The sequence below is a fragment of the Phoxinus phoxinus genome (genome assembly GCF_949152265.1).
Source record: "Phoxinus phoxinus genome assembly, chromosome: 21".
In the NCBI taxonomy this organism is placed as follows: Eukaryota; Metazoa; Chordata; class Actinopteri; order Cypriniformes; family Leuciscidae; genus Phoxinus; species Phoxinus phoxinus.
This window is the reverse complement of record NC_136896.1, coordinates 30,092,900-30,116,565: the sequence shown is the minus strand read 5'-3', so window position 1 is coordinate 30,116,565 and position 23,666 is coordinate 30,092,900. Positions and strand designations below refer to the sequence as shown.

At 34.7% G+C, this 23,666-nt stretch overlaps 1 protein-coding gene across 4 annotated transcripts in view; it reads left to right on the top strand.

Moving 5' to 3' along the window:
* Window positions 1–3,596: 3,596 nt before the first annotated feature.
* The window catches only part of usp22 (ubiquitin specific peptidase 22), a 51,616-nt gene continuing 31,546 nt past the window's right edge, over window positions 3,597–23,666 (top strand). Inside the window, exons 1-4 of one of the 4 annotated variants that reach the window (XM_079594324.1) lie at window positions 3,597–3,795; window positions 3,888–4,031; window positions 11,467–11,520; window positions 20,579–20,711. In XM_079594324.1, coding sequence (XP_079450450.1) covers window positions 3,787–3,795; window positions 3,888–4,031; window positions 11,467–11,520; window positions 20,579–20,711 — 340 coding nt within the window. In that variant the 5' untranslated portion in view covers window positions 3,597–3,786. Of the gene's footprint in view, window positions 4,032–11,466; window positions 11,521–20,578; window positions 20,712–23,666 lie in introns of all 4 variants that reach the window. The other 3 variants (XM_079594326.1, XM_079594325.1, XM_079594327.1) reach the window with 3 other exon arrangements.

Below are 23,666 nucleotides of genomic sequence, written 5' to 3'. Positions count from 1 at the left end.
GACTTCAGTGAGGCGCGGTGGGTTATGGGATGAGTAGTTCCTTCGCTCGGAAATGAAAATATGTACACAGTCTTGTACCTTTGCCTTTTTTTGGATTTTCTCTTCGTTTTTTCACTCGAAATGATATGTTGTATGCTTATGAGTTCAGCCATAGCTGGTTATCCTCAGACATGCTCTAAAACTCTTTAGATACGGATTTTTCCAAAAGTCAATGGGAGAAATGAATGGGAAATTTACTTCCGGCACCAAAGCTCTCTCGGGCTGTGGGCGGGACTGTGATGCTCTATGGGACCAGTTGACTGTTTGGTTACTGACATTCTTCAAAATATCTTCTTTTGTGTTCAGCAGAAGAAAGAAATTCATACAGGTTTGATTTGAAACAACTTGAGGGTGAGTATATGATGACAGAATTTAATTTTAATTTTAATAAAATTGTATTTTAAAGTGAACTGTCCCTTTAAGGCGAGACACGACAGACAAAAACATCGTTTTTTTTTTTCACTGGTCAATTTTGGGATATTTGTCTTCAATAACATGTCTTCTTTCAGAATTGTGGTGAAAAAAAGTCCGAAATACACATTTAGGTCTTTATTTTACTACACGTCGTCTGTTTGCGTGTGTAGATTTCTCATAAATTCAACAAAAGTTGCCGTTATAAATAATTCCGTCATCACACACACCGTCTCTCTCCTGTACAATGCTGTCGGATCCAAATATGGTAATTTCCTTTTTATCAGCAACCAATCGTGAAAGTAAAAGGGCTGAATGCGCAATCTCATTGGCTGATGATAAATCTTTAAAGCCCGTTTTCTCAAAATGACTTTTCTCTCATTCTCCAAGTCTGAAATCTCCACTTCAGTCGCACCGATACACACCAAACCTTCCAGTCTTGTGCCTAGTTATAGTATGAAGACATTTACAGAGGGATTTGTAAATATATTATTCATAGCCTGATTTATATAACATTTTATTCCAAAAAACATGGTGAAAATCTATTTTTTAAGGTTATTGACAGATTTACAGGATAACAAAAGTATATCAATAAATCCCTTTTTCACATCTAATATGTGAACACAATGAAAAAATTATTTTGAACCTGGCTTTATCTAATCAATACTCATATTTCGTTTATATAAATATATGCAAATTAGCGCATATTTACTTAGATATTGCCTAATTTGCATATTTAAACATTAAATTACAGAAAACTTGTAATACATTTTTGTCTCATCATAATGTAGGTAATCAATTGGGAAAGTTTCATGGTGATATCTGCTAGTTAAAAAAATTACCCTATTCACCTGTAGTCTCGCCGAAAGATAGAAAAAAAATCAAATATCGTGCAAAAGTTTATTTATTCCGCCGCATTGAGGCAGTAATTCATGCAAAAGTGAGCACTGAGTACATATGCATGATTATACTTTTCATACGGCCGACATTTCTGTATTTAAAATCCTTATTTTAATTGATTGCATGTATTAAAATTTTCTGAGATTTTGAATTTGGGGTTTTATAAGCTGTAAGCCATCAAAATTATAAGAAGTAAAGGCTTGAAATATCTCACTTAGCATGTAATGAGTCTATAATATATTAGTTTCACCTTTAATTACTGAAATAAATTAACTTTTGCACCATATTCGATTTTTTCCGATTTTTTTACGTGCATAAAGCCGAGCTTGGCCGATGTCAAAATGCATCTACAGGCGCGTTTAGTGCACTGACATTTGCAGGATCTCTCGACAGCTTCTGTAATGTGATGCTCTTTCTCCCAGAGACAGTTTCATCCATCATCAGCTGATCTGATGTTTAGTCGGCCCTCGAGCCGAGTGTTCTCCGTGATTCAGCGAGACGTGCTTTGGTTCCAGGCCTCTAGAGGTCTCTCACGATTCGGGCTTTAAATAGATCAACACATCACCATCACCATCACATACCGAGAAACTAATGCTACCTGAGCCTGACTTCCACGAATACATGTTTAGGGCAGGAAAGACAATTATGGCCATTTCAAACCAGGCTTTTCGTTTAATATTGTTGAGAAGAAATGTGTGTTTCTTCAGGGGAATGTCTTATATGTCTCTGTCACCGCCAAAATAGATTATAAAATGTAGCCTAGGGTTGCTTGTAATATTATTTAGATACCATTTATTGATTTTTCATGCTTTATTATTCATGTGCCACTATCAAATTAGATACTAAAATGAAGGGCTTGTTAAATTTCACTTTTTTTTTCTTGTAAAATTATTCATAAGCATAATATTGATGATTTTGGGCTGTTTCTTCAGAGGAATGTCTTATATTTTCTGTGTCACTACCAAAATAGATAATTAAATTGAAGGTTTTCTCAACTTATAGACTTCATTTTTCTTGTAATATTATTCATAAGCAAATTATTGATGATTTTGGGCTGTTTCTTGTCTTGTATTTATGTGCCACTATCAAATTAGATAATAAAATGAAGAGCTTTCTTGTTAAATTTCAATTCATTTTTCTTGTAATATTATTCATAAACAATATATTGATGATTTTGGGGTGAAAACTACTTATATTTCTGTCACTACCAAAATAGATCATTAAATTGAGGGGTTAGACTTCATTTTTCTTGTAATATTATTCATAAGCAAATTATTGGTGATTTTGGGGTGTTTCTTATCTTATATTCTCGTGTCACTATCAAATTAGATAATAAAATGAAAGGCTTTCTTGTTAAATTTCAATTAATTGTTCTTTTAATATTATTTATAAACAGTTTTATTGATGATTTGGGGGTGTTTCTTGAGAGCATATGCATATCATAAACTCACGTATCACTAGCAAAAAATAAATGTTTTTTTTTTAGTTGAAATTGTTACATTAAGTTACATTTCAACATACAGGCTTTTTTTTCTTGCAATATTATTCATAAACCATTTATTGATGATATTGGGATGTTTCTTGGTCTCATTACATGTTATATTCCTGTGTTACTATCAAAATAGGTCATTAGAATAGTTACATTTCGTTATATAAACTATTCACCAGTGTTTCTTGGTGTTACACTATTTTATATTCCCATGTCACTACCAAATAAGATGATAAAATTGACGTTTGTCTTCATTTTTATTTAATTTTCAGAAAATATGCATAATTTTCTGTAAGCCAAATGTATATTATCTATGGATTGATTTGGCTCTAAAATATGACAAAAATACCGTATGCCACTATTATATGCAATCAAGAAAATATTAAAACCGGTTCAAATGCCTTGTTTTAATACATTTATCCAACCAGTCCTTGGATTCAAGCGAGCGGTTCCCAGTAATGAACGAATGGGACAGAGACGCTCCTCTTTCACACTCATGACAACACTGATTTTCAATTTCACAACTTCAATGCAGGTAGGCATGTGTGTGTTTTCTACTTGAATGACATAACCAACAAGAACAGAAGGACCGACGCGAGGTGCTCCCGCAGCCAATCACAAGCGCTCCAAGTCTTTGAACAAAGACAAGCGGAAGCGCCAGCCAATCAGATTTCAAAGTTCTGAAACGTCGGCGGGGCTTTAACGGAAATGACACGCGCGACAGCCAATCAAATCCACGGGCTACACGCCATCTGCCAATCAGCGTTTAGTATCGCAAGGATTGCGTCGCCCACGGTGCTCAGTTGAATTCCATTGCCGTCCATTAAAACAGCCGACTTGGAAAATACAATATCAAAGTGTGCTCAGTGTTAGCACAAGCTCGCGCGCGTTATTGTCGTCAGGAATGATATATTTATGCAGCGAGGGTATTGAGAAACGCTCCACGTATGTATAAGGTACGCATCTTCGACCCCGCATTGCCTGGCAAAACGGAACAATTGGTGGATAATTCTCCTCGTGACTTCATTTCATCGCTGAAATCATACAGAGGGACTCGAATGTGTTTTCTGTCATGAGTCCGGCCGGGTGCTCCCATGTGAACGGGTTCAAAGTGGACAACTGGAAGCAGAATCTGCGGGTCATATACCAGTGCTTTGTGTGGAGCGGCTCTGCCGAAACCAGGAAACGCAAGGTAAATAAAATCCAGCAGAACCCAGTGGTGCATTGCATCGGCCCATCCTTCCCGATGCCAAGTCGCATTGCCCCCCTCACACACACACACAATTCTTCATTATTTTCACCAAGAGATATGAATCCACGTTTGTCCCTATGCTGATGCATTGGCTGGCCTGCGCAGACTCCTTATGCATTGCTTTCATGGGGATGCTATTCAGCTGCCAGTGTTTTTCAGTGAGTTTAATAACCACGAGATGTAATTTTGACCATAAAAGACCTCATTTATTCGTTGTTTGATGCTTCACAGGCCTTTAAAATCATTGATTGCCCAATGCACGAATAGAGGTTTCAGTTTCACAGTTATCACGGAATTTGTCTGTTGTGTTGTGTCATCATTCGGGACAAACTAGTTATGTTCACTGCCTCCATTTTTAATAATTCCATTGTTATAGCAACAATTCGTGAACCTTTATTTTTGAAACGGAGCATTTCAGTGAATCGTTTGAACCGGTTCGAATGCTTCGTTTAACAGCCGCACTGAATCGGTTCGCCGGCTTGTTTGAAACAAGAACCGTTAATTATTCAAAAATATATAACTGAACTAAATAACGTATTTAAAGAGTTGAGTCCGCTTCAACAAACCGAATATTACATTTAAATAAAAATCCTCAATAGTAAATATACATTATGGCTTTATAGTCCAACAGTCGGATGTCAAAATCCCATTTATTTTCTCCGTAGTGGAACTGATTATTAACAATAACCTTTAAAGACAGACGTGAGCTACTAACTTAGGCTTTTGTTAAAGCCACTAGCCCACATTTCTTACAACTTATTTAGTAAATAATCATTTTTAACCGAGAATTTCTGGTGAATAACTACATTACCCATGATTCTGCGTACACTATCCACCAATCAGAGAATGGAAACAAAAAAATGCAGCAAAATAACTCTTGCCAACTCCCATGATGCACTGCAAATGATACAGTCAGTTCCCTGAATTGACAAAAAGTCAAAATATGCTTTTTATGTGTTAAACGATAGTCCAATGCATCATGGGATTGTGGTTCCTTCCCTCATTAAAGTTCACAGTCTGGTGCCTTTGTCTTTCTGTGCCGTTTTCAAATATTTTAATTCCTTCAAATCATATTTGTAATCAATGTCTTGATTAATCTCGTAGCTGGTTGGCTTGTTTCATGGCCTTTTTAAAGTCCCTTTGGGGAAATAAATGTAAGAAAAATCCTACTGGGACTAAGGCAGCTGAACCGGTTAGGAACCATGTGACGGTGCACATTTTGTTATTTTGAATCACTTCATTAAATAAGTGTTCGAAAGAACCAATTCACACTTTTTCGACGTTCGATGGCATCAAATGACAGTTTAATAACTAACTATCCTAACTCAACCAATCTCCCCCTGGAAAACAAAAGGATTATCCTGAAATGTGCGTCATGATTAATACAAATCAAATGTCACCCTCTGCTCTGAAAGAAATGCCAGTCTCATGGGCTTGCCAGATTGATATGTCACACATGATAACACATATTGATGATAATCATTTTATGGGTGAATCTTTGGTAATGGGTTGTTTATTAATATAGGGTGAGTGCCGTCATGTTGCCTCAAGTTACATCTGGTTCACTCAGGATTGCATGACTCATCATCGTCACAATTGAGGTCAAGTCAACTGAGTTTTGTTTTCTTATTGCATTATTTTTTTTATTCTTCAAGAAATTATTCAAGGGTGATGTGTTTTTTTTGCGTTATTAATAATAAATAAATAAAAATTCTTATCTATAAACCAGCCACATGATCATTTCCCTGTGTGCATTAACTTCAGTGAGTAAATATCACCGTTTTAATTTAATATACTGTATTAACAAGCTTATGAAACTATCTCCACTATATGCATTATATATGGCACACTTTGAAAGTCCATAATCTCCATAATTATAAACTGTAATTTGGTTTGTATTTCAGCACATCTGACGTATTGACACACCCGATATTCTCAGCCTTATTAGTTTATTTAAAGGGACTGTTCACCCAAAAAAGAAAATTCTGTCTTCAATTGCTCACCAAACCTATGAGACCCTCGTTAACATACAAATTAAGATATTTTTAATGAAGTCTGTGAGATTTCTGTCCCTCCATTTGAAACCCAACTCTTCAAGGCATTCATAAAATAAATCCATATGAACTGAGAAAGTACGGTTGAGCTTTTGATTAGGGATGCACGATATATCGGTTACCGTATCGGCCGAATCCGTTATATGCCATTTATTATGTCATCGGTATCGGCCCGATAAGAAAATTGGGCCGATATATTAAAGCCGATAAATAATGTATTATCTCCTTAAGCTGAGGTTTTGAATTGCTTGAAATATGATTGGAATTACATCAAAAAAGGAAAATATAGTAAAGTGCAACATGCCTGTCATATCGGCTACGTAACATTATAATCAGAACATTATAATTGTGTGTTTGGGACATGGGATTTTATTTTTGTTTTTGTAATCAGGTTCTCCAAAATTATATAAAAAAATGTGGATTTAGATTTATCGGCCAATATATCGGTTTTCAAATGTAAAGAGTTATCGGTATCGGCATCGCTAGCTTCCGTTTGCCGTATTTGAGTGCGCGGTGTACGTTCGCGGGTCAATGTTACTTTATATATGTGAATAAAAGCCTAAATTAAATGTTCATCAAGCGATCGGGACTCTTCAGAAGACACGCTCGGTTAATTTTGCGATCTCTTTATGAACATTTTGAAGCGTCAGAGTTTCGGGTTTCAATGCTAGGGACAGAAATCTCTCAGATTTCAATAAAAATATCGGTAATACTTCACAATAAGGTTCATTAGTTAACTTCCCTTAGTTAACTTGAACTAAGAATGAACAATTGTTCTTAAGCATTTATTTTTCTTAGTTAATATTAATTTCAACCTTTACCAAGTTATTAAAATCAAAGGTTGTAGGCTATTTGTTAACATTAGTTAATGCACTGTGAACTAGGGTTGTAAACGATTAATCGCGATTAATCACATCCAAAATAAAAGTTTGTTTGCATAATAAGTGTGTACTGTGTATAATTATTTTATATATATAAATACACACACATGCTTGTGTGTGTGTGTGTGTGTGTATATATATATATATATATATATATATATATATATATATATATATATATATATATATAGATAGAAATATTTGCATGTATATACTCTACATAGATTTATATATAATTAAAATTATATAGGGCTATAAATTATAGCCTACATATTTTATATATAAATAACAAATGTTTCTTAAATGTATACATAAACGTGTGTATTTATATATACAAAATAATTATACACAGTACACACATTATGTTAACACAAACTTTTATTTTGGATGCGATTAATCGCGATTAATCGTTTACAGCCCTACTGTGAACTAACATGAACAAACAATGAACAGCTGTATTTTATTAACTAACATTAACAAATGTATTCCTCATTGTTAGTTCATCATGTTAGTTAACACATTAACTAATGCACCTTCTTGTAAAGTGTTACCAAATATCCTCTTTCTGAAGATGATGGGTTTGCAACGACACAAGGGTGAGTAATGGATGACAGAGTTTTCATTTTTAGGTGAACTAATCCTTTAATGCAGAGTTTAGACATGGGCGAAATGCTGAATTTACCCGTCTCGGGCCACAATTGACAGATTCATCACAAGTTCTCAAAAACCAGATGGCATCAGGTGGGCAAGGGACCGGCGCGCCTCTCATCTGTCAGGTTGTTCCCGGGAAGGAACAGCAGGAATATGAGGAGCTCAGTAAGCGCTGCTGCAGAACAACACACACCGTGTGATGATGAAGGCCTTTAGTGGGTGTTTTTTACACCGGTGCGGAGTCTGAGCTTCAGATGGCACACCCATCCGTCTGATGCGCACAATAGGCCTGGGGTTTGGATTCACAAGGGATTCATTTGGATTTGCCCCCAATAGTTGAGGCCTGTTCACACTAGGGGTGTCACGATTCTCCAAATCCTCAATTCGATTAAATTTTCGATTCTAAGGCCACGGTTCGATTCGATTCTTGATTTTCTTTTTTCTAAAGCACAGTTTACTATGCCATTTTTAGACCATACTTGCATAATATCTGACCTTTGTTTACAATGTACCGCACTACATTGTCAAATTTAAAACATTTATTAAAGGGATAGTTCACTTTGAAATTCAATTTTGGTATGTTTTAGCTTACCTGAAGTGCATCCAAGATGTAGGTGTCTTTTTTTTCCGCAGTATTTTCAATTTTGATATTTTTAGGTCAAACCGTTCTTGTCTGACAGTCATATCATGCAGGTCTATGGTCAGGTCTAGAGTCCAAATTAAAACAATTCCCCATCGTCCAAATTAAACAATTCCCCATCGTAAGTACACATTGATGGCCTAAGACACGAAACGAGCGGTTTGTGTGAGAAAACGAACTGTATTTATATCGTTTTTACCTCTTGTAACACAGCCACGTCCAAGTGATCTGAGGGCGCGGGCGCTTCCTTCTGTGTGACGTGTGCGCAGACTGGTGCATAGATATCTATACACTAGATGTCGCATTAAAGACATTCCAATGAACTGCCGTAGCCAAGGCGACATCTAGTGTATACATCTATGCACCAGTCTGCGCACACGTCACACAGAAGGATGCGCCCGCGCCCTCAGATCACTTGGACGTGGCTGTGTGTAAAATACCGTCCGTTTTCTCACACAAACCGCTCGTTTCGCTCAGGTGGGTCGACGCCACTGAACATTGCATTATTAGTGTTTTAAGTCGGCACAATCGATTAGTGATTGTTGTGTAGTGAGTCCGATTACATGGATTATTATGGATGCGTTCCCTCCCATGCCCTGAACCAGTAGATTCAAAGATAAGTGTGCAATTGAGTTTTTTTGTTTTCCCCAACATGTGACTTCCTCTAAATACGAGAGCTGTGACACTGTGAGCGCAAGAGACGCCTCGCTTAGGGTTCGTTCTATCCATGCGGTGATCATAATGATCCCTGCTGAGCTGGCTTTATGTATTTCATGTAGACAACGGTGTTTGCTTTGCTCAAACAGCAAGTGAACAGAGCATTCATTACGTATGCAGAGACGCTGCGGGTGTTTTCATTTATTTATTGTATGTGCTTGTGTTCACCTAAGCTTAGCTTCACATCTCTGGCCTAGTTAATGCCTCCTATCTGCCTTTTCTGATCTAATCACTCAATGACATGCATAACACATCAATCATGTGTGTGGGTGTATATATAAAATATATTTATATACACACACGCACACATATATATACATATATATATATATATATATATATATATACACGCACATACACACACATATATACACACACACACACACACACACACACACATATATGTGTGTATATATATATATATATATATATTAGGGATGGGCAATGATTAATCGCATCCAGAATAAAAGTTTGTGTTTAAATAATATGTGTGTGTGCGGTGTATAATTATTTTGTATATATAAATACACACATATGCATATATATATTTAAGAACTATTTGCATGTATATATTTATACATAAATATTTTATATATAAATAACACATTTTTCTTAAATATATAGGCCCTACATGCATGTTTGTGTATTTATATATACAAAATAATTATACACCGTACACACACATATATTATTTAAACACAAACTTTTTAAAAAGCAAAATAAAAGTCTAATATATTATATAGACTTTTATTATATTAGACATTTATTTGTTATAATTTTTGATGATTATGGCTTACAGCTCATGCAAACCTTTTCACAATATTCTCATTTTGAATTTTGATAATCATCAAAATTATAACAAATAAAGGCTTGAAATATCTCACTTTGCATGTAATGAGTCTATATAATATATTAGTTTCAGCTTTTAAGTTAAATTACTGAAATAAATTAACTTTTGCACCCTATTCAAAATTTTTCAGTTTCATATATTTATACAGTAGCCTACGTGTGTGTGTGTGTGTTTATGTATATATTAGGGCTGTCAAGCGATTAGCCTACTTTTTTTTTAAATCTAATTAATCATACATTAAATTTGGCTGAGAAATTACCCCCAAAATATAATATAAAGTCATTATTCTTTAAAGGAGAAAACCATCAAATAGACATTACAAAAAAAGATTTAGAAAAAAAATTATTGAATATAAACTTTTAGTTTTCGACAGGCATGAGGGAGAGTAAATGATGACATTTTCATTTTGAGGTGAACTACCTACTAATTGGTTTTATTTTTTATTTTTTTTTATGAAATGCTACTCTAAATAAGAAACTAAAACTATCATTAGCTGGCTTAATTCCTTAGTCATTAATTCAATTTGTTCATTCAGGAATAAGGAATTGCTCTCTTTATGAATTGATCATTGATTCATTGGTTCATGGTTCTTCTGGGTACCAATTTTGACCATATTTTAGTATGTATGTATACATTTTGTTATTATCATCAGTAATGTAATATTTTCTTATTTTTAAACGGTTACTTTAATACTTTTTTTGCTATGACATAGAAATTGGTACAGAGAACCATGAAATTGTACCAGTGTCCGTACACCAGTACTACTGAAATTTCTGTAATATATATATATATATATATATATATATATAACCGCATACATATCACCTCCCTGGTAAAATATGATCTCAGGGGTCACGGACACTAAAATAAGATTAGTTAATACCAGCTGTTCATTGGGCCTCTGAAAAAAACAAAAAAAAACATGACCCAGTACACACAACCCATCAAGATGACTTAATTTATTTCGGTCCATTAAGTTTTACTAATGAACATTTAATTCATATTGTGTTTGTCGACGTTCACGAACGCATCAATATGAGTGGTCATTAGTCTCAGGGTGAGAATTATGGCTTTCTTTTTATGTAAATTATTATATTTTTTTTTACAACCATCATCCACACAAGGTTCATCTCCGCCATTGCAGTGATTAACACAAGCCTTCGCTGAAGCTTGTCCAATTATTCGCATATTTACCATTAAAACTATTTTTATAGGGCGGCTGTTCCACATCTATTCTCCATGTGAAGTTATATGGCCATCAATAATTAATTGGACCATGGGCCGTTTGTCATATTGATACCGGCTTCCCGTGTTTAATGTATACGGTCCCGCAGCATCCGCACGTCTCCGGAGCCTCAACGGGAATATTTACGGATGAGGTGCCGACGACGTCAGGCCGCAGAGGAGTTCCTCAAGCCGTTTTAAATCAGAAAAGCTGAAGAAAAGGAGCGAGATAAAGGACTACAGTTTTACTGGCTCATAATTCACAAATGCTTGAACACCGCTTCTGTGACTTGAATACAAAATCAAGAACGTTTGATCATTTTTATCTCAAGATACTGTTTTGTTCTCTGGGTTTTAGTGTGTGGTGGAGGAGGGCGGCTTCGTTCCAGATGCATTGAAGATTACATTCAAGGTACCACAAACTGCTGAACTTTTGCTGGACTAATAAGTGAAAAGTAGAGACTACACACTCTTACCTTAATACATATTCAGTAGTGTGACCGTAGCCTGCATGCAACATAACTTTGCGGTCAAATAATCAGACACACTCTGCTAAACATTCATTTGGTTCGTTCTTTTCGGCACTTGATGTAAATGAACATCTTTACAAACAAATTCAGCACCAAAAACATTCATATACACAATTTTAATATGGTGCAAAAGTTAATTTATTTCAGTAATTCAACTTAAAAGGTGAAACTAATATATTATATAGACTCATTACATGCAAAGTGAGATATTTTAAGCCTTTATTTGTTATAATTTTGATGATTATGGCTTACAGTTTATGAAAACCTTTTTGAATTTGGGGTTTTCATAAGCTGTAAGCCATAATCATCAACATTATAACAAATAAAGGCTTGAAATATCTCACTTTGCATGTAATGAGTCTATAATATATTAGTTTAATCTTATAAGTTAAATTACTGATAATAACTTTTGCACAATATTAATTTTTTTTCTCGAATTTCACCTTTATATGACCATCAGGGCTTGAAATTAACTTTTTTTTTTAACTTACCGGCCACAGTGGCTAGTGGTTTTCCAAATTTACAAGCCTCTCACTTCACTGGACACAATTTTGGCATCGATACCATGGAGAAAAACTGCCATATAGATATTTTTAATATTATCTCATAATTTGGCAGTGGACCTGATCCACGGCCCTATTATACTGTTTTATAAAGCCAATGTACCTCTCTTTATGTGCTCACACTCAAAGTGCGGGAATTAGTAAAATTATGCTCGATAGACACACAATCACACGCCGAAATTCAAGCCCTGTAACACCAACAATATTCATCCGGAGCAAATTAAACCAGTCAGAGCTTTTCTGTTCAAAGAACACGCTTTCCACCCGGTGTTTTACTTAATATTTGCAATCTGGCAACCATGCGCACGCGCTCTCTCTACACTGCGGACGAGCTCGTTTAAACTAGGGCTGCATAACGATTAATCGCAACTAATCGTTTGCAGAATAAAAGTTTTGGTTTACATCATATATGTGTTTATATATGTGAAATTTTTATATTTAAATATAATTTATATTATATATAATTATAAATACTTAATATATAAATAGATTTTTTTCTTAAAATTATACATGCATGTGTGTGTATTTATATATACATAATTATTAAACACAGTACACACACACATATGATGTAAACAAATCTTTTATACTGCAAACGATTAGTTGCGATTAATCGATTTTCGAGTTTAAATTAATAATTTGAGATTTCTGCTTAAATTAAAGTCTCATTCTGTCGTTCTGTCACGACTCACGAGCCACTTGCGCTGTTTTCTGCGACTAAATCTAATAAATTAACTGTAAAAAAAATCTAAACATGAATCTCTTGATTATATTAGCGATTGTGGTTTACGACTATATTAGCTTGATTTGTGTTTAGAGGTGAAAGTGCAATAATTCTAATGAAATGTAAAAATAAATTTTCTATTGATTATAATTTTGAGCAAAATAATCGAGATGATCAATTTAACCATTATGCAGCGTGACAAAAAAGTGAAGTTTTTATTCACTAAAACTAGATTAAAATGCTCAAACATTTAGTTGACTATCTTGACAAAAAAAACAAACAGGATAAGCTTGACAAAATATGATAACTAGATATGCGCAATATATCGGCCACCATATCGGTATCGGCCGAAATATCGCCATTTATTATGTTATCGGCCTGATAAGAAAATCTTGCCGATATATTAAAGCCGATAAATAATGTATTATCTCGTTCAGATGTTCCAGATGATCTTCCACTGTTCAACATGATGGTTTTGAATTGCTTGAAATATGATTGGAATCGCATCAAAAAGGAAAATCCAGTTTATCCAAAATGTGCAGCGCAAATCTGTCATATCGGCTGCATAAAATCATCAAAACATCATTATAATTTTGTGATTGGGACATGAGACTCTTGTTTTTGTAATCAAGCTTTCAAAAAATATTTAAAAATGTGGATTTAGATTTATCGGCCAATCTATCGGTTTTCAAATAAAAATTATTATCGGTTATCGGTATCGGCCAAAATGTGCATATCGGTGCATCCCTTATGATAACTAAAAAGTACATATTTGACACAGGACTAAGACCAGTGTTGGGGAAAGTTACTTTTAAAAGAAATGTATTACAATATTGCGTTACTCCTTTAAAAAGAAACTAAGTTACTTTTTTTAGAAAAGTAATGCGTTGCGTTACTTTTGCGTTACTTTTTTTCCCCATCTGGGCTGAGCTCGTTTTTTTTTTAACACAAGTTCTATTTTTGGGCAAATATAAAGACCCTTTCACACCAAAAGCAAGAAGGAAATGTGTACAGTAGAGGAAAGCAAACCTTTCTATCTATCTATAGTCATTTCTGCTTATTAAACTGAATCATCGAAGGTCAGAAGCAAGTACATTGGTCAATAAAGTGAGATTAAATGAATATAAATGTATGTTTTATTTAACATATTTAGTTATTGGAGGTTAGCATAGTATTCTGATTCTGCATTTCACTGATTTTATTAATTTTGAGGAATATTGAATATTTTTTTGTGCAAGTGAGATGCGTAAATGCTCACATTTAGTCTAGAATACAATAAACATCATGTTCACACACACACACAACGCCTCTGCACTTTGATGTCTCAACATGAGAGCTGTCAGTCAATAAATGGGAAAACAAAGTAACTTGCGTTACTTTTTTGAAAAAGCAACTCCGATATTTTTGTGTAAATTTTAAAAGTAATGCGTTTCTTTACTAGTTACTTTAAGAAGTAATCTGATTACGTAACTCAAGTTACTTGTAATGTAAACACCGACTAAGACTAAATAATAAAAATAGCTGACAAAATGAACTACGGAGAACCAACACCGTATTAGACAGGCGGTCATAATCTTTTGTCTCATCATTTTACTCGAATTGCTTTAAAGAAACTCCAGTTTCTCCAGATCTTAATGAGTCTTTTAATTGCAGAGAAGGGATAGACTCCGGGATTAAGTGCAATAGCGGTTCACACAGTGAGCGAGCGTCCTTCCCATTCAGAAGAAGTCCTTCAGCAGAATGGGACTCTGGGTAATTGACAAGGCCTCTCCACTAATTGCGTTGTGGTGTTGCCTTCAGCGTTCAGCATCAGTCTTACACTCCCGGTGCGTTCGCTCGCATGTTTCTCTCAGCTGATCCGGTTTATCTAGCCTCGAGCTCATCACCGGCGAGGCGTTCTCGTTCCTCATCTGCATGTGTTTGAACTGTCATCCGTCCTTTATCATCAGCGCCTTCCCTCGCGCTCTCTCTTTTTTGTTTCTCCTCTTTCATGTCTCTTGCCTCCCTTGATTCTCCTCATCACCCACACGCCTCCTACTACACTTGTGATCTTGGAAACACGGCAGCCACGCAGTGATTGGATGTTCGGTTGCCGCAGAAACTGCGAGAGCCGATGTGATTTGCGGTTCGAAAGCTGGTTATAGTCGCTGGCGTTATTGATCCTTTATGAATGGTTTATATTCATAGACAAAAAGAAAAATGTGTGTATATATATATATATATATATATATATATGTTAAATTAGGATAGAGAATTTATATATAATATATATATATATATATATATATATATAATAGGGCTGTTAAACGATTAATCGCATCCAAAATAAAAGTTTGTTTACACAATAAATGTGTGTGTACTGTGTATAATTATTTTATACATTTAAATACACACATGTTTGTATACATTTAAGAAATATTTGCATGTATATAGATTTATATATAATTAACACATTTTCTTGTATATATACATGAATACATGTACATAAATGTATACATGAACGTGTGTGTATTTATATTTACAAAATAATTATACACAGTACACGCACATTTATTATGTAAACAAAAACTTTCATTTTGGATGCGATTAATCCCGATAAATCTTTTAACAGCCCTAATATATATATATACTCCTAATTTATTTATTTATATTTATTTTTCATTTTGTTTATTTATTTGAATTTATTTAATTAAATAAACAAAATGTTAAATTAGGATATATCCTAATTTAACATTTTGTTTATTTAATTAAATAAATTCAAATAAACAAAATAAAAAAAATTACGATGGAAATATATATATATTCTCTATCCTAATTATTATTATTTTTTTCATTTTGTTTATTTATTTGAATTTATTTAATTATATAAACCGAATATTTTAAATTTGATTTTAAATGGTTGGTAAAAGTAAAGACTTTATTTGAAATAACGTCATAACTTCTAATAATAAAAAATAAATATTTATATTTATAAAAATTATAAAATATTTATAAAAAAATTATAATTATATATTTTGTTAATATTTCAGGTGGCAATACCATAACATCTAGGCCCAATCAATTATTAAAATATTCTAAAGTACTTTTGTAAAATATTTAAGATAATCACCATCATTTATTTAAATAAAATATATACTTTTGGCACAATAGAGGCACATTTTTACCTTATAAAGAATTTGAGCACGCCCTATATACCATTTTAGGGGTTTTATTTTACAAATGTGTGCCAGCACAGCTGCAGAAATGGGCCGTGCGCGTCGTGTAGCCTGCAGTGGATCCTGTAGGACGAAGCGGATCCTTCAAAAGCCTCACATCCACATCTCAGATGAGCTCCGGATCAATGCATGATCTAATGGAGCATTACAGCAGGAGGACAGACAGACAGACAGACAGACAGACAGACAGACAGACAGACAGACAGACAGACAGACAGACAGACAGACAGACAGACAGACAGACAGACAGACAGACAGACAGACAGACAGACAGACAGACAGACAGAGACAGACAGACAGACGTTCAGAGTGAAACTGATGTTCAGATCACTGAATACTGCAGTATGTAACCGTGCTATGCAAATATTTTTAGTTTGTAAGGGAGTTTTTTTTTTACGATGTAGCCTTTTCACTTCCATCATAGTTGTGGAAACATCTATAATGGTGAATGACTACAATACATATAACTTTTGCATTTCCATTTGTCCCAATAGCAAAAGATGTTAGTGTTTATATGACTTTCTAAAATGGGGAGAACGAAAAATCAGGAGATTGAATTGTGTTGTTCTGAAAAGAGAAGCTCTCAGCCGTTCTGTTCAGAAATTAATTTTCTGAAATTGAAAGCCAAGGTAATTCAACACAAAGTACACAATTTTCTTTATAGGGATGCACTGATAGGATTTTATTTTATATATATATATATATATATTTCATTGTGTTTGGCAGATACCGATTTTAACACAACTATTAGGCTAGTCGATACCGATATTTGTCACTTGCTCACTCACTTTTGTCTTTAATATAGATTATTGATTTGATCATGTTTTAAAGTAAAAAAACAAATAATTTTCATTAAACATGGATTGTAGCCGTTTAACATTCAACAGGACGACATAATAAGAGACGAACAAAAAAAGATCTAGGCTAAGACAACCTTCAGAAGTTAGCTAATCTTCCCATCAAATAATTCTTATTATTAACAACATAACTTTTTACAGAACATTGCATATTTCTTATGTAGTGCCTTCACGCCGTTAATTAATAGTTATATCTGCCTTTTTTATAGCCGATATGCCAATGGTTTTAAATTGAACAAAAATATCTGAATCTCCAGTACATAACATTATTTTAAAAATGTACTTAGCTAGAATTATGATGTTAATAATTGTGAAAATTCGTCCAAAAATGAACAGTGTCATTATTTACATTTATTTGTTGTCTATTCTTCATGTGAAACTGCATGCATTATGCATTGCTAAATGTTTCACATGGTTAATTGTTAATTTTTTTTTGCATGAGCTCATTTAAAGTTTAATAAAAATGATTATGCTTTTTTTTTATGCTGCATAAAAAATTTAGATTTGTGGCTTTTGTCACAACAGAAATGCAAGGTCATGTCAAGAACATTGCATTGTATTGCATGTTCTGTAATGCACTTTTTGCTAATGCTTTTTATTCTTCCAGATAATTAGCATACTACATGTAGTGCACACTAACTGTGACTGTGAGTAGTGCACGGTTCTGCTCCTCACCGTCCGGTCGTGTTGTAGAGTCTGGGTGTGGCCAAGCTATCGGATCCGAGTCGAGATGTTTGGTCATGAAATGATCCAGTTTCATGACGTGCACTTTTGAATATCATATTCCCGTAATACTTAATGATATTAGGCTTCACTGCAGCTTGCAGAAGCTATAATAGCCCTGTCACGCTCTAGTGATCGCATAAAGATGTTTGCTGCGCTGTTGTGCATCTTTAACACCGTATCATATGTTGGCCAAGTTCACCTCACCGCAGGCCTTTCTCCCTCGATGTCTCCGATCAAATTACTCTGATGAAACACGGACAAAACAAGGCCTTTCCCTCTCGTGCTCTCTCCCGAAACATCCGCAGGGCCGCTTTCTTTCAACTCGGATGAGAACGTTAGTTTCTTTTGGTTTAATAATGACGTTAGCATGATGTACGTGTATCTTTTCTCTGTAACATCCTCATTTTTTTCACGTGTCCCATCCGACTCGCCATCCATTGTGGTTGTAGCACACAGTCTCTTTTCATTAAAGCTGTTGTAATGAAAAAGAAACATGCTCCAGTTCTTGGTGTTCGCATCTCACCTGTGACGCTCTAGCGCTCCATTCATGCGGTCGGATAGTTATTCTCAGTCGTCGGCTAGGTGGCGTGTCTCCGGGGAATAGCCAAAGGGTGAGAAGATGTGAAGCTGAAAATGGGGTCTCTATAAAAATAGCTGGTCTGCAGGTAAAAGCTGAGCGTGATCTAAAACCAACACTACTGCACTAAATTGGAGATCAGGGTATTGGGATAGTCAGCGAGTACGAATTAGGAATGGGAACAAATCATCTAGTCTTAGGCTATGTTTACACGGAAACGATCTGAAGAGAAAACGCAAAAGTGGCGTTGCGTTATCACTTTTTATTCTGCGTTTAGACGAGCGTTATGGGGGGAAATCTGCGTGGATATGGTGACGCAAAAGTGTGTGGAATTGGATGTAGTGTGCACTCCAGACGGCTAGGTGGCGATGTGGAGCACTGAAAGTGAAAGACGCTGACACAGTTTGTCATGTTTAATATGGTAAAGCTGCTGCTTTAACCCTCGGCGCTCTTCGCATGTTACTCAAAAATGACACTTTTATTTTTTTATTTTATTTTTTTTTATGAAATTAATGCTATATTTTAGTTTGATAATGTTTTGTTATTTTCCTGTACTAGCGCATGCCTGTGGCGTAAACGCGTACGCGACACCTTCTCTGTCTAGCAGACTTTTGCGTTTTTACCCTTTAGTTGGGAACGCGACGGTGGAGCGTTTTTAAGATTTCCACTCTGGAGGATAGTTTCACTTTTTTGCGTTTTTAAGCCCCAAAAACGCCGTCGCCGTGTAAACGAAAGGCACATCCGATAAAATATTTTTACATTTTCACCCGCGAGCGTTCTCGTGTAAACAGGGCCTAAGTATGTTTATATATAGTTTTTTTTTTTGCTCATAGCTTTAATTTCATTGACAAAAAATAAATAAAAAATCTGTCATTTTTGAGCGTCACGTGAAGAGCATCGAGGGTTAAAGCAGCAGCTTTACCGTATTAAACATGACAAACTGTGTCCGCGTCTCTTTCACTGTCAGTGCTCCACATCGCCACCTAGCCGTCTGGAGTGCACACTACATCCAATCTCACACACTTTTGCGTCAAAAAGTTAGCTTCAGGAAAGTTAGCTTCAGGAAAGTTAGCTTCAGTAAAGTTAGCTTCAGTAAAGTTAGCTTCAGTAAAGTTAGCTTCAGTAAAGTTAGCTTCAGGAAAGTTAGCTTCAGGAAAGTTAGCTTCAGGAAAGTTAGCTTCAGTAAAGTTAGCTTCAGTAAAGTTAGCTTCAGTAAAGTTAGCTTCAGTAAAGTTAGCTTCAGGAAAGTTAGCTTCAGTAAAGTTAGCTTCAGTAAAGTTAGCTTCAGTAAAGTTAGCCTCAGTAAAGTTAGCCTCAGTAAAGTTAGCCTCAGTAAAGTTAGCCTCAGTAAAGTTAGCCTCAGTAAAGTTAGCCTCAGTAAAGTTAGCCTCAGTAAAGTTAGCCTCAGTAAAGTTAGCCTCAGTAAAGTTAGCCTCAGTAAAGTTAGCCTCAGTAAAGTTAGCCTCAGTAAAGTTAGCCTCAGTAAAGTTAGCCTCAGTAAAGTTAGCCTCAGTAAAGTTAGCTTCATTCATTGAGAGAAAAGGTATGACGTCACATGTGCGCCTTTTGGGTTTGTAGTCTTTGATTACGTATGTTCACAGTCTTATACCTCAACAGTTTTACATCAAACTGCGACTTTCTTGACTTTAAAATGTATCTTTTAAATTGCCAAACATCATATGTGTAATTCAGGGCACAATTCAAACGAGATCAAAATATTTGTTGTCTCTCGCCATTGACTAGCATACAATATTTTTCCGAAATAAAGTCCCATGGTCCACCGGAAGGGGAGGGACTTAGGCTCTCTATAGTGAGAGTTTGGGGGCGTGGCTACTGTAGGCGGAGCCAGAGGGTGATTGGCGACTGTGGGATCATGACTGATGCGTTACGTGGGAAAAGGCGTTCAGCTTCGAGTACATTCACTGCATTTAGACCTTCAGAGATTAAACTGATCATGAACACGTCAACATATAAAGATTTTATCTCTTAAATTCATTCTCTCTGAATGAAACACCGTTGCTATAGCCATCAAAGATTCACCGCCTTTAACAATTAATTTCCTCTGCTGTACAATCGGCCCCTTATATGCATTATCCATTTTATTTTCAAGGACTTTGAGAGTTTTGTGCAATGCATTGTTGTCCATGTCCCTATAGTGAATGGTTGATCTGTCTTAAAAGGTTTTTCCGTTGAGAAAATCACAGTTTGCTGCTTCCTCTTGTGCTGTGCTCTAATAAACTTAACTAAACGCCTGTATCTCCTTCTCTCTTCATCCTAGGCGAAGTCATGTATGTGTCACATGTGTGGAGCTCATTTAAACCGACTTCACTCCTGTCTCCATTGTGTGTTCTTCGGCTGCTTCAGCAAGAAACACATCCACGAGCACGCCAAAAACAAGAGACACAACCTAGGTAAGATGCACACGAGCGCTCTCCACAAAGACTTACTCGTACGCATTTCAGCTTCTCAGCGTCTAAGACACGCAGAAAACAACATATGAGAACACACAATCATGACAATCAAACTCAGAAACGAGGAATAATGGACACACGGTCACAACGGGTCATTCAAAACTCTGTAGAAGCTTTTGAGATTAATATTTTAGGGTTTTATTCCTCCCCCTGAATTCATTTTTTTCTAGATTCTGTTTTAATGGTTACATCATAATTTTTATCATGTTTATTAAAAATATGACATTTCTACAATTTAACAATTTGTTAGGTTGTTTATGCCCCTAAAAATATTTTTTTTTGTAAAAACATTTTTTCCCCCCTAATTTATTAATTTAAACTTTTTTTAAAATGGATTCTGTTTTAATGGTTAAATAAAATTGTATTAATCAAGGAGCGTGTCTAATTTGAAACCATGAAACAATTTAACATAAATTTATTTAATGTTTAACATTGATTAATTTTCCAAAAAAAATATTTATTTATTTATTTGACTGGATTTTTATTTTTTAAATGATTTAATTGCGTCTTAATAATCATTAAGCATGTCTAATCAATTTGAATAATTTAGTAATATTACAGTTTTTTTTATTGTCTGTTAAAATTTTCCGGTATTTATGATTTACAGTTAAGTTTAAAACATGGAAGAAACATTGTAATACTCCTTATTAAAAGGTTTATTATTATTATTATTATTATTACTTTGAGAAGTACATTATACTGTACAATAGTGGTATATTGGTAAACTTTTACAATACTGTACATTAGTTAACAATACTTCTACAGCATTTATTAATCTTAATGTTGACTTCTACATTTACTAATGCATTTTTAAAATCCAAAATAGTTTAACAGTAGTTAATGCAATGTGAACTACCATAAAACTGAACATTTGTTTAAAAGGGTTAATAAGTGCTGTACAGATATATTGCTCTCGGTTAATTCATGTTAGTTACTAATTAGACCTTATTGTAAAGTGTTACAAATATATCTCTGTCATAATTCCTCTCAAGTTGAACCTTATTTTGACGGGTTGTATTCTTTTTCTGCTTTAATATTCACAGACATTAGATCAAAATTTGATTTTTTGATCTTTTCATTTATTTATTCAACATTTGCCAAATTCAGTGTTATTCATTTCTGCAGTAAATTCCATTTCTGTGACCGGGTTCCGTCGAATCCGACATCACATCACGGAAATCAATTAACCCCTTCTTTTTTTTAATAGACATGAAAATGCACATTCCGAACTTAAATGTTTGTAATTCAAGAATGCTTTGGAATATAGATGTAAGATTGGACTTGTTTTTAAGAAGACATTTGGCAGATTTTTGAAGAAGTGAAATAAATTAAGAAAGTTAAACAGAAAATAAAGTTATAGAAGTTTGAGTTTATGAAAATGTGCAATGTTAAAACTTTATTCATATTTTATATAAAATTTATATTTTCAAAACCTGGTGGACTCTAAAAATGCAAAAAAATCAAAGCCAAAAATCTGAACAAGTTGTGTTTCAAATGTTAGGTTGATATCTCAAAAAATGAGCTTTCAGTGAGATGTAGTTTGGGCGCAGTACCACACTTCTCCACTAGTGGACATTACTGCCCATATAAGGGCGCCTGCATTTCCATATGTTGTTTGAGTCTGAACCATTATTTTTACAATTTTTATTCAATTTATGAAGTAGACATCCTATTCAGAAGTAGTATTGGAAGTTTGGCAGATTCTGAAATGAATTCATCCTCTAAGAAACACAAAGATCACGCATGTGCATTATAGCTCGCCGCCACATCACTAATGCTGAATCTATTATTATTTTATTTATATTTAAAACATTTTCAGAACTTTTTTTTTTAAAAGAATTGAACGGATGCTATCTTTTGAACTCTTGGCATGAAAACAAACTGAGGTTTCTACCATTCTCTCATGATTTTTCATGTTCATCAATATTTCAAAATAAAGGTCCGAACACGCCTTGGGATTATGAAAATATTCTTATTGCAAATTGATAAATTACGGCTCCATTTTGAAAATCACCAAATATGTAAACTAGAGATTGTAAGCTTTCAAATGATATATAGTTTGTCAAAATTAGTTTAGGTTTAGTATAGGATATTACTGTTTTAAATGTAATGGCTGTGGCAATATAAGGAGTTAAATGAATAATTATTATATTTACTTGCACAATTCAATGCCATTGAAGCCATTCAATGTGTTGTCTGATTGTCCTCGGCAAGCGAGAGGCATCAAGTGCACAAATGCGGCTCTGGATGGGGTCTTGGAAATCTCCCAGTTCCTTAATGCATCGGTGGCATGTAATTATCCCCTCTGTTTTAATGAGGAGGGGCGCCACCCTCCAACAACAAACAAATAAGAAGCGCAAACAGACGGGAATTTGGGTAATTATAGTGTGCGAGGGGATAATAGTCCCTGACTCTGTGTGACTTGCAGTGTTTGCTCCCAGCGATGGCGTAGAGTTCATCAAACACCTGTTCCTGAGGTTTGGGGCTTTTCCAAATCACCCTCCGGCTTCACACAATGAATTTAATTAATCTCTACCTAGAGATATGAAGCTGCCATCTTTTAGGACGTCCTCTTGTGTATTAAAAAGAGGAAGAACCGCCCATTATACGACAAACAAATACAGGAAAACCAAACATTATTCAGACACCAGATATCATTTTTTATTTTTTATTTTTTTACTAGTGTGTGCAGGACACTATAGTTCATTTATGTAAGCGAGGAGAGCCAAATAAAGTCAACTGTGACATATACCCAAAAAGTATTCATACAGTCAGTGACTACCAGTCAATGTTGTTTTCGTCAACGATGACGTTGACGCACCTTTTTTTTTGACGATAACGTTACGATGACTAGCTAAAAATGGCTAAAACAAGACGAGACGTTTTCTAGTTTTC